Source organism: Barbus barbus (assembly GCF_936440315.1).
Source record: "Barbus barbus genome assembly, chromosome: 5".
Taxonomy (NCBI): Eukaryota; Metazoa; Chordata; class Actinopteri; order Cypriniformes; family Cyprinidae; genus Barbus; species Barbus barbus.
This window is the reverse complement of record NC_136733.1, coordinates 14478017-14490853: the sequence shown is the minus strand read 5'-3', so window position 1 is coordinate 14490853 and position 12837 is coordinate 14478017. Positions and strand designations below refer to the sequence as shown.

The following is a 12837-nucleotide window of genomic DNA, read 5'->3' as shown; positions in this document are numbered from 1 at the left end:
TAATTTTTTGAGATAGGAATTTGGGGTTTTCATGAGCTGTATGCCAAAATCATCAATATTAAAACAATAAAAGGCTTGAACTACTTCAGTTGTGTTGTAATGAATCTAAAATATATGAAAGTCTAATGTTTATCAGTACATTACAGAAAATAATGAACTTTATCACAATATGCTAATTTTTTGAGAAGGACCTGTATATGTATATATATACACCCACATAGATACAACAATTTGAAAATCTGGAATCTGAGGGTGCAAAAAAATCTAAATAGTGAGAAAATTGCCTTTAAAGTTGTTTAAATTAAGTTCTTAGCAATGCATATTACTAATCAAAAATTAAGTTTTATTATAGTTTTACATATACTTACGGTAGGTACAAAATATCTTCATGGAACATAATCTTTCCTTAATGTCCTAATGATTTTTGGCATAAAAGAAAACTTGATCATTTTGACCCACCATGTATTTTTGGCTAGCGCTACAAATATACCCCAGCGACTTAAGACTGGTTTTGTGGTCCAGGGTCACATATGTAATATTTTTAGAAAACATTTCTAAGTAAAACATCTGTCATTTTTACAGCAGAGCAAATTTGTTTACATGTTTGATATTAAATAGAAACATGATCATTTTAAGATTTAGTCTAGATTTAAATAAAATAGTTGTAATTTTTAGAACAGCAGAACTAGGAAAACATTTTATATTAAATAGAAATATAACTTAGTTGTTTTTAGATATTTTTTTCATTAATTTATTTATTTTTTGGAGCAGAGCAGGAAAAATTTGCTGAATTCACTGATTTAAGATTTTACATATTTCAAAGACTGTTTTAGACTTGGAAATAACAATTCATTGATACTTCTCGGCTTTCCGAGGTGATTTCTCTGAGATGGCACAGCCACACATTAAGACAGCCTTCTTTTATTTGACTCAATCACAGTTAACACTGATATGATTAAGATGACAAACATGATTTGGAATGTAAACACTCAATAGTCAAAATCCACTTGATTGGCTCAATGACTCTCTCTCCTCTCCACCTGTAGCTGGTGTGTGGTGAGCGCACAGGCGCCGTTGTGCTGTGGCTGCCGTCGCATCATCCAAGTGGATGCTGCACACTGGTGGTGGTTGAGGAGAGATCCCCCACATGATTGTAAAGCGCTTTGGGTGTACGGCAATACACAATAAATGCGCTATATAAATGCATCATTCATTCATTCAATAGTCCTGGTCTGCAGCCTGACCTCACAGTCAATGTCCACATTTACCGACAACGGAACTGGAGAACACCGAAAGAGTTTTTGGTGCAACTTTCATCCTGAGATGCTGAGGCTGGCCTGGACCAGTTACTCAAACAGGACAAATGAACAGAAGTTCAGTTCTGGATGAATGAATGGAGACACATGAGATGTGGTTTGGGTCTGGACTCATGTTCAGTTCATGTACAGTTCATTGTCCCAGATCAAGGATGAGGTCATAACAAGCAAGGGACCTGTAGTCCTTAAAGGGTCATCTAAACAGAAATCTTCTGAAATGCTTCAGAAAAATGCAGAAAAGCCCAAGCAGGAATAAAGGAACAGAGGGCATGGAATGGAGAGGAGATGACATGAGATGATTGGGAAAGATGGGTAAGGATCCATGCTCTGTGCTGGAACTGTCTAGGGTGGGCAGCACCACTGAAGTCTACATACAGGCCGATACTGCATGGCTTGATAGCCAAGATGGTCAAACAAACTCTGGCATATTCATTCATTCATTCATTCATTCACACACTAACACAATCACACATGTGTGAACACAAAAAGAATTAAGGAGGAACACCTTGGGACCAAATGATGAAGCACTGCAGGAGCTTTTTAACTTGCGATGAAGGAAAAATAGCAGGAATGAGAGGTCAGCCTTGCACTCTTTTCTGGGTGTGTTTGGGTCGTCTTGGTTTGAGGATGACATATCTGCTGTAGGTGGTGTATTGCTCAGACAGGAATGGGATAAAAAAGGCCCTGAGCAATCTGGAGGACCTGTGTGAGAGAGACACGAAAAGGCAACAGCACCAGGGTCATGAACAGCGAAAAATACCATAATATGCACAGAGACAGTCTACAAAATACATACTTCTAGATGCACTTTCTTAAAAAAAAAAAAAAAAAAAAAAACATTTCTACATTTATTTCACAATCATGAAGTGAATAATGACACCCAGAGATGATAAATTGGGTCAAGGATAATCTCTCTTAGGATGATCAGACATCCAGTGTCACAACAATTTATGTTGAGCGCTTGACAATGATGTCATAAGAACAAGTATTTTTAAAAGAACAAGGGGGCCCTCTAGTGGACCCTTCAATTTTAAATGATTCTTTACAGTAGTATTCATCACTCTGCATGGATTACCCACAAGAGCCTCTTGTATGTTAACAAATTTCCAAGCAGTTTCAAAAATGTCCGTACTCCACACATAAAGACTTGCCTGGTAGTGTCTAGAAAAGGCTTTTCAGCAATAATACTCCACTCCTCTTTGTTAGTGGCGTATCGTGGTTCACGAGGGGCTTCTGTTTCTGTTTCCAGATCCACCAGGTAATGACACTGCTTCAGTTCTACCTGAGAGCCAGAGAACATGGAAAATTACACAAGTACTTCACATACAGCTACAACAATGACATATGCAGACATATGTAAAGATTTTAGATAAGTAAAACTAGTCATTTCTTTGAACTGGTGTTTAGTTTAAAAAAAATGGCTGTTAAAGATCTCAATAGTTGATTTTCCAAAGTAAAATGTCATTCAAACTCTTAAGAGTGGAATGGAATTTTACCATTATCAAATAAAGAGGAACTACTATGGGGGGGAAAAATGTGTGTTTCACACATTCAGCTCAGTTATTAGACTTTATAATCTTGCAATGAGTCAAATGCTAAATTGAGGTGTTTGTAGTGGAACGCTCACATATCGTGACGGCTCCTCAAGATTCTGATCATTCATGTCTGATGGGATTATGCAGGTGGCATCAGGACCCATGGCATATGGCTTAGGTAACTGACCCCTGAACTCTGACTGGATGAACTGTAAGTGCCAGCTATAAAACAAGATGATACAGTTAACAGTTAATATATATTACAGATCTATAGTACCGTTCAAAAGTTTGGGGGTTGTAAGATTTATTTTGGTTTTTGAAAAAAGTTTCTTACACTAAGGCTTATACTATTAATTTGATCAAAAATAGCCAAAAACTGTAATATTGTGTAATATTAATTTATTACAATTTAAAATGTTTTATATTTCAATATATTTAAAATGTAATTTATTCCTGTGATGGCAAAGCTGAAATTTCAGCATCATTACTCCAGTCTTCGGTATCACATGATCCTTTTCATTCACATTTCCTATTATTATTTATCAATGTTGAAAACAGTTGTGCTGCTTAACATTTGTTGTGGAAATAAGTTTTTTCAAGATTCTTTAATGAATAAAGAACAGCATTTATTTGAAACATTTACATACATTTTTTTGTAATATTATAAATGTCTTTACTTTTGATCCATTTAATGCATTCTTACTGAACAAAACTATCAAGTTCTTTAAAAAATAAAAAAAAAATCTTACTGACCTTAGCCCTTTGAACGGTAGTTTATATGCATGTGCTGTCTTTGAGAACTTAATTAGAATTCAAACTCACTTGTTGGGCAGGAGAAAGCTGCTGGGGAAGCGGTACCACTCTTTCCCCACACAAACATTGACCAATCTTCCCTCTGGAACCGTGTGGATTGTAGGATCTTTAGCAATGCGATGAAATTCTGGATACAAATCCAGCGGAGCATGATAGCCTTAAGACACACAGCAACCCCATGTGAGAGAGACATCACAAAAGCAGCACTTTACTGCACAAGGTAAAGAATATGATTTTTATCATTTTGTTTCATCATCAAATTCATCTGCCAGCTATATACAGTATCTCACAAAAGTGAGTACACCCCTCACATTTTAGCAAAACTTTTAGTATATCTTCAAGGAACAATACCACACAAATGAAACTTGGATATATTTTAAGAGTAGTCAATGTGCAGCTTGTAGAGAAATACAAATTTACTGTTCTCTAAATATAACTCAACATACAGCCATTATTGTCCAAATAACTGCAACAAAAATTAGTACACAAGTGAACATGTCAAAAATGTGTCCAAAGTATTAATATTTTGTAGGAGCACCATTGTTATCTAGCACAGCCTTAATCGTCCTGGGCATGGAATTCAGAGCTGCACCAGAGCTGCACAGGTAGTTGCTGGCATTCTCTTCCACTCCTCCACAATGACATCACGGAGCTGCTGGATGTTATGCTTCTCCACCTTCCGCTTGAGGATGCCCCACAGATGCTTAATAGGTTCAGGTCTGGAGACATACTTAGCCACTCCATCACCTCCACCTTCAGCTTCATCAGCAAGGCAGTGTTATCTTGGCGGTATGTTTGGGGTGGTTATTATGTTGGAAAACTGCCGTTCAGCACAGTTTCTGAAGGGAGGGCATCATCTTCTGCTTCAGAATGTCACAGTACATGTTGGAATCCATGTTTCCCTCAATGAACCGCAGCTCCCCAGTACCAGCAGTAGTCATGCAGCCCCAGACCATGATGCTACCATCAACATGCTTGACTGTAGGCAAGGCACAATTTTCTTTGTACTCCTCACCAGGGCGCCGCCACACACGCTGGACACCATCTGAGCCAAACAAGTTTACCTTAGACTCATCAGACCACTGGACATGGTTCCAGTAATTCATGCTCTTGGCCAGATTGTCTTCAGCAAACTGTTTGCAGGATTTTTTGTGAGCCAGCTTCAGAAGAGTCCTTTCCTTCTGGCATGATAGCCATGCAAACCAACTTGTTGCAGTGTGTGGCGTATGGTCTGAGCACTGACAAGCTGACCTTCCACTTCTGCAACCTCTAAAGCAATGCTGGCAGCACTCATGCATCTGTTTTTTGAAGCCAGCTTCTGCACCTGACACACAGCATGAGGACTCAACTTATTTGATCAACACTTGCGAGACCTGTTCTAAGTGGACCCCATCTTGGAAAACCTCTGTATGACCCTGGCCACTGTACTGTAACTCAGTTTCAGGTTGTTACTAATCTTCATATAGCCTCGGCCATCTTTGTGGAGAGCAACAATTCTAATTCTCAAATCATCAGAGAGTTCTTTGCCATGAGATGCCATGTTGAACATCCAGTGACCAGTATGAGAGAATTGTACTCAAAGCACCAAATTTTAATTGCTCTAAAACAAGATACACAAATTTTTATGGTCCTGTCAAGCAGACAAAAACATGAACATGATGAATAGGACACGTGGCTTTGCATGGTTAAACGACGTATAGCTGTTATCCCTTAGGGTGTACTCACTTTTGTTGCCATCTTTTTTGACAATAATGGCTGTGTTGAGTTATTTTCAGAGGAAAGTAAATCTTTACTGCTATGCAAGTTGCACACTGACTACTCTAAAATATATCCAAGTTTCATTTCTATAGTATTGTCCCTTGAAAAGATATACTAAAATGATAGCCGAAATATGAGGGGTGTACTACTGTAACTCTACTCTGAGAGAAAAGTTCAGCAGAACTGACCCAAATCTCTCTCTTGGTCTCTCTCAACATCCTTACCTCTGAAGAGGGCCACAGATCGGGACAGCGAGAACACTCCAAACAGCAGCACAGAGCCGAGAGCCAGCCAGTTGGTGGAGATGGTGTAGTGCTCCAGACGGTAGCGCTGGATTATGAAGTGATAGCATTTCTACATGGATAAACAGACAGAAAACTGTTTAAAATGGGAAATGATTTGAAGTATCACATTCATATTTTACACAGGTTTAACAGCAAACTAATTTGCACAACATTGAGGAAATATGCCAATAAAGATGTGCAATTGTGCATAGTTTGAAATCCGTAAGATTTTATTTTAAATATATGAATACTTTTATTCAGCAAGGATGCTTTAATTTGATCAAAAGCGACAGTAAAGAGTAAAAGACATTTCTGTTACAATCCCTATTGATACAAATTTAATTTCAATGTTTATTTTTTTCAAATAAATTAAATGTTCTTTTGAACTTATTAATCAAAGAAAAAAAAAAAAAAAAAGTGCACCACTGTCTCCACAATTTTTAAAACGGCACAGCTGTTTTCAACACTGATTAGAATTAGAACTGGTGTTGAGCACATTACCAGCATATTACAAGGATTTCTAAACGTGACACTGAAGACTGGAGTAATGACTGCTGATCCTGCTTTGACATCACAGGAATAAATAACATTTCATATATTAAAATAAATAATATGAATAATAAAATGTCACAAAATTACTGTTTTTACTGTATGTTTTTTTTTAGTAAATGCAGCCTTGGTGAACATAAGAGAATTCCTTCAAAAACATTATAAAAAAAAAAAAAAAAAAAGACTTACCGACATCAAAATTTTGAACGCCAGAGTAAAGAAATACCATGGTAAATGAATATGCAAATCATTCAATACCACTATATGACCATCAGAAAAAAATGCAGTGTACTATTTCTAACCTGCAGTGATGAGAGAGCCACTGCCCCGCACAGACAGATGAGAGGGTAGATGGGAAACAAAAAGCGCTCCTCTTTATGTGGACGAGTGAAGAACACCAACATCCACAGGTACATAGGAGACAGGGTTAACCAGTATGGCCGGCCGAGGTTCTGAACTGCAATTTATACAGTAAGAAACATGAGATGAACAGACTGTTCAGAACGTTACATGCATATCACAAAACAAGTCAAAGACACATCCTTCTTACCATTGAATCTTTGGGGCAGTGCCTCCATAAGTGCCGTGAAAGGGAGAGAAACGAGGGCCAACGCAAATACAAAGTTGAAATTAAGGAAACCATTCACAAAGTAGTAATGCCAGGGCTCTGTGCCTTTAAGAAAGAAAAAAACAACAACATTGTAATGAAAAAACACTTTACTGTAAACACTTTTATTATTTTTCATACAAATCAATATTTCTAAATGTATATACAAATGATTTGAAGTTTACCATAAAGATCTGGCCCATGAGGAGTGAACACGTTGTATAGTATTATATTCAGAGGAGCAATCACCAGCTTTCCATAGTAGTAGCTGTCTACTACAACAACAGGGACCTACCGAAACATGTTATCATGTCAGTATAATACACTGATCTTGGATTTTTTTATCATTTTGTTATTGATGGAATCTGTGTCTGAGGTCAGATTAAAAAAAAAAAACACAAAACCAATTCAGCAACCTAAGATAGACAGAAATCAATGAGTTTCCCAACCAGAAAGAGGAGCAACGCCACCAGGGTCCACGTGATAAAACTCTTCCACTTCTTCTTCAGAAACAGCAGGTCAAAGGCAATGGGTATGCTGCAATAACAATCAGTAAACAGAGCCTAAATTCACCTAGTTGGCTGATCAGGATTATTTATATGGATTTTTACCAAATTGCAATAAATATTGACTTTGTTGAGTGAATGAAACATAGTAACTAGCCCTTTTCAATTATAAAGGAACTACAGTATAATTTGTGGATTAAATTGCAAGACCTACAGTCTTACACTCACTTTTTATTATTATTTTTGGGGCTTTTTGCTTTTTATTGGTGGGAAGTATAGAGTAGACTGGATAGCAGTGGTTGGAAAAAAGAAGTGGGATGAGGACATGACCCTGGTCGCAGTCAAACTTGGGTTTCAAAATGTTCACAATTCTAAACAGTGGAAAAAACATAAAGCCCCATATTTAGGTAACTGATTAAATTCTATTATAAAATTGCAGATTTAAAAGTTATATTACGTGAAACAGTAAAAAGAATCATGTACCAAAAGTTTGAGGTTGGTATTATTATTTGAAAAAAAAGTCTTATTCTCTTATTATAAGTAGATTTTAAATATAATTTATTCGTGTGATGCTAGGCTGAATTACTCCAGTCTTCAGTGTCACATTATCCTTCAGAAATCATTCCAATATGCTGATTTGATCGCCAAGTAACATTGTTAATTATTATAATGCTGCTTAATATTTTTGTGGAAAACTTTTTTTCTGGATTCTTTGATGAAATAAAAAATTCAGAAGAACAACACTAATATTAAACGGCATTTTTTGTAACATTGTAAATGTCTTTACCGTCACTTCTGATCAATGTAATGCTAAGTAAATGCATTCTACACAAAAGTCATTTTCTTTTTAAAATCTTACCAACCCCAATCTTTTAAATGGTAGTGTGTAAGTATCAATTTATGTTAAAATATTATTTATAAAAAATATATATATTTTAAAATATTGACTCAGAATTATCAACCGGTCGTGAGCAAATAAGAGACATGCACTGAGAGAAATATTGGATTAAATGGGTTAAGCCCCCAAAAGCTAAAATGTTGGGGGGGGGGGGTAATGTTGGGTAATTCTTCAAATATAAATCAGCCAAATACTTATTCTCATAAGGATAAAAATATGCATTTTAATAGAAATACAGCAATACAGGTTCATGTCAGAAGAGGAATATATATGGGAAATATTTTATTTGTGGAAAAAATTTTGTGTAAAAAATATTTTGGACCCTTCTTGTCACCCTACATATACAATATTGATTATTTCTTACCCCAGCAGGGCACTAAAGGGCCAGCCCACTATGGCCCCCGCTGCAATACCCAGCACAGCCAGACTTGAGCGTCCCTTGAACCAGCCAGTCATAGCTACCATTGTACTGTACATACAAAACGTACTGGGGAGGAAAGCTGAACATAACACAAACACACACACATACACATTAACCTGCAGTGCCTACACAAAATTATGTCAAAAAATAAAACAGGAACACAAACAGTTATCACCTAATTTCCTCTGATCAACCAGATAAGCCAAATATGACCCATTGATCTGACTCACCTGCAGAGGAGCAGAACATCCCTGCACTCAACACTAGGAACGCCAGCAGAAGCCGGCCCACATGCAGGCCAAACTTTTTACACACAGCCCTGTGTCAAATCCATGAGATTAGATCTTTAAACCACATTCATAGCAAGATTTACCTATTTTAGCCCAATGCTGATGTAAGGTGCAATATGTAGTAGCACTTACTTGTAGAAGTAGAGCTCACACACACAGCAGGTAAAAGCTAGCATGCAGCGCAGGAAATAAAACACAAGGACCTGAATGGGAACAAAAGAATCCGAAAAACATATTAGTCAATTTGTACATGTCTAAGCAGGACTATAATGAATGGCCTATATACAGTACATCTAAAAGGAACAATCATCTTATTTTGTTCAGCATGGCACTAGCAGCACAAGTTCCCATGGAATGCATGAACTGATGATATATATTTTGAATACAATGTCACTTTGCATAACTGGGTGTGCCAGATCTAAATTGAATGATATCTCAATATTATAGCAGCAGAGAGCCGTTTAAAATTACATTTTAGACATCCTGGATTAAGTTGTGATTAAGCAAAAGCTAAATTGTACCCCAAAGAAACAGTTCTCATCATAGGAAATATAAAGCATTATTACATCATGTTATGTTCGTGGAACCACAGATTTTATCCAGCTCCAAAGGTTATTTTCTTCAGATTTAAGATCAGATTTTTCAGATTCCAGTGAGTCATAGAAATATCTCACTGGTCATAGAAATATCCTACTATATTGCAAATGCTTAAAAACACAGAATCAAAACTGATAAACAATACCTTTAATAATTACCTTGTTGGTTTGTAATATTTTGGCATGAAAGCAGGCAGGAAGGGCATGGAGCCAAAGATACGCATAGGACCGAATCGCATTGGCCGGGGAATATTCCCATGTCTGCATTCCCGTTCCATACAGCAGGTAGTGAGTCTGGCCAGCAAAAAGAGAGAAATAATAAAAAAAAGTTGAATGAACCTTTCTTTTATATACAAATTTGGTAGTTTTCAAAAGAAGACTGACATTCAGCAGGTTTTTACTTTGATGGTGTGTTTATGTTCAGGAAAAGAAATGATAACTTTCTATTGAATACAAAAGTAAGCTTTTGCATCTGAACTGCACCTTTACAGTCTCTAGTGGTTTGGATTATTAATACTCCGGGGCATTATGGGATACAACGGTAACATAGATCAGGGCTCAACAATAAGGATTTGCTTTCTGCTGTTCCAGTTAGACCAGTAGTTCAGCTTTTCACTTGCCCTGCAAATTCACTTGTTACACCATAAACATAATACATTTTTATAGACATATTATATTTAAAATATATATTATTAAATATATTATAAAATATCATGTTATAATATAGGATGGGGTAAAAACTATAAATAATAAATATATAATTATAAGCAACATATAATATATAAGAGGATTAAATTTATAAATAAAAAAATGTTTTGTACTTAAGAAAAACAAAAGTTGTATTAAAAACTGTTATGGATTTATGTTTAATTGTCCCACCATAAAATATTACATTTTGATATAATAAAAACATGATTATATTTAAAATAATTATATTATAATTGCTATAAATTATACTGTACATATATGTTATAACAATGTATAACGAGTTAACCATAATAAACAATAAATGATTTGCACCATTATGTCATAGTTGTTGAATAAAAAGCTGTCATGGTGTTACAAGCTGTATAGGTTCCCGCATTTTTGTATTTTAATTATTTTTAATGTTATTAATATTAATAGTAATACCTTTTACCCAGCTGTAACTGCAAATTTTAAAAAGAATTTTGTGTATATATTACAATGTGTGATTTTATGACTTTAACAATCATTTATGATCTATTCTAACTTTTCTATTACAAGTCATTCTAATCACAATTTCACCAGTCGATTCAATAACATGACATCAGACAACAACAATAATAAATCAATCACATAAGATCAAATTCATGCTACGTGTGCAAAGCAGCATAACAACATGTAAGAGTAAAGTGAGAACGCTGCGCTAGGACAAGTGTCCGCTCCATCAGCAGGTCCAAAACTCTGTCACACTGGTCCCGAGCCATACTTGTTGGTGTATTCTGAGAGCTTACCAAAAACTGTAAATCAGGAAAATGCGTAACTCACTGGCTCCCAGTAATTGTAGGTTTCATCACAGTCCGAGATGTTACTGAGTAGCGCAGCACAGAAGCGGGCTGAAACCAGGCACTTGAAGGCCGTGGAGCCCTCAGGAGCCCACACCTGTCCTGCTTTACTGGATGACCTGTAAAGGAGAGACGGGGGATAGGAGCTAATGTGCTTATCTGGGAGCAAACTAATAAGCAATATGGGAACAGAGCACAGACTTATACATGGTTGTCATTCGTTTATTTCAGTATTAGTATCAGTCCTAACAGCATCAGTCTAAAACTCATCCACAAGCATAATCATGAATACAGATGTGCATGAGACATTCCAGATTTTCACACCGAACAAAACACACCAACGTTAATCGAGGGTCATTGTTTTCCTCACGCGCTGTATTACAATGTAAGAAGATTATGAAAATGGACACGCGCGAATGTGCATCAACTTAGTGGCACAATTTATTGCGCATATCTAGTGTCACTAAAGCAATGCAGCTTATGAACCACAAACTGCATATATTTTAAAACAACAGTCTTGATATAAAGCACAGCATATGTTTTGCAGCGCTGATCGGTGTTTGCTCGCCGGTAGAGACGCGATGTGAATGAATGAAAGCCGTCATGTTACACTGAAGCGCGCTTATTCGTGTCGCCTGGACAGTACATTTGACTATTTCTGTGTCTCCCCGCTGTATTCGTGTTATTTAGATACATGTGTTATTGGCATATCCAGACAGCCTAACGTTAGCGAGCTGTCAACAGCACACAACATTATTACACTGGACTGGCTTATGGTTACTTACTCGTTTCGAGGGTCGCTGGACTTATTGTCCTCGACATATTTGTCGTCTTTTGCTGCTCGGTTGTCAGTGGTAGGTGTGCTGTTCACGTTGTTCGCGTCATGTTTGCTTCCCCGTCTGTTGCGCTGACGGAGAGCCTTCGTCGCCATGTTTCCTTCATCGCCGGAAGAAAGCAGGAGAGGAGAGGATGCCAGATACCAGCCAGTGTCATGTGTTGTTGTTTTGATATTTGAAATATTGTTATTATTTATTTATTATTATATATTTATTTATATATTTTGTATATTCCATTTTCATTTCACAGTTTCAGTAATTTTATTTAATTTGTATAATGTTTTATGTCTATATTACAGTGGCCGAGAGAGCTCAACGCGCTGCAAATAATAAAAAAAAACTTTGCCAATTTGACAACACACGCGCTGCAAATGCTCACTACTCAAACAAATAAAGAAACGCACTGCAAATACAATTCTTTATTTGGTTGTGTTGTGAGCATTTACAGTGTGTTTCTTTATTGGTTTGCAGTTTTTTCTATTTGCATGTTTTCTGAAGTTGCAGCGACTTGAGCTCTCTCGGCCACCGTACTATATAGTTCTTATTATTCATTTCTATTTCGGTTTTAGTTATTTTAGTAGGCCTATATAAAGTTTAACTAAATGAAAATGAGAAATGCTTCTTTGGAGATTTTATTTCAAGCAACGAATTTTTTTTATTTTTTCACTATAATACTCTGTTGCTAGCTCCGATTTGATCCTTTCACTGGCTTTGTAAACTATTTGCAAAGTACCTTTACTACAAGTGTTTTAACATACATTTCATAACAAACTATTTTCATCTTTTCTCGATCAATAGCCTACACTTTGCTGATATTTAAGCCAACTGAACAACTAATATTTTTGATGATTAATATTATATAATTGGATTGTTTGGCTTTGTCATGTTACATAATATTTTTA

At 36.3% G+C, this 12837-nt stretch overlaps 1 protein-coding gene across 3 annotated transcripts; it reads right to left on the bottom strand.

The window, feature by feature from the left end:
• Positions 1-764: 764 nt before the first annotated feature.
• alg9 (ALG9 alpha-1,2-mannosyltransferase) lies at positions 765-12053 on the bottom strand. 3 transcript variants are annotated; one of them, XM_079416549.1, is made up of 15 exons: positions 11885-12053; positions 11083-11218; positions 9733-9867; positions 9110-9180; positions 8918-9006; positions 8631-8766; positions 7312-7399; positions 7048-7153; positions 6806-6928; positions 6558-6712; positions 5647-5776; positions 3674-3821; positions 2944-3073; positions 2468-2598; positions 765-2018 (listed from the first exon to the last, which is right to left on the bottom strand). In XM_079416549.1, exons 1-15 carry the CDS (start codon positions 12028-12030, stop codon positions 1895-1897), a joined length of 1848 nt encoding a protein of 615 aa, XP_079272675.1. In that variant the 5' UTR covers positions 12031-12053; the 3' UTR covers positions 765-1894. The 3 variants fall into 3 exon arrangements, with proteins under 3 accessions (XP_079272675.1, XP_079272676.1, XP_079272674.1); XM_079416550.1 differs by having other exon boundaries at positions 9720-9867; positions 11885-12048; XM_079416548.1 differs by having other exon boundaries at positions 11083-11269; positions 11885-12044.
• Between the last annotated feature and the right edge of the window lie 784 nt (positions 12054-12837).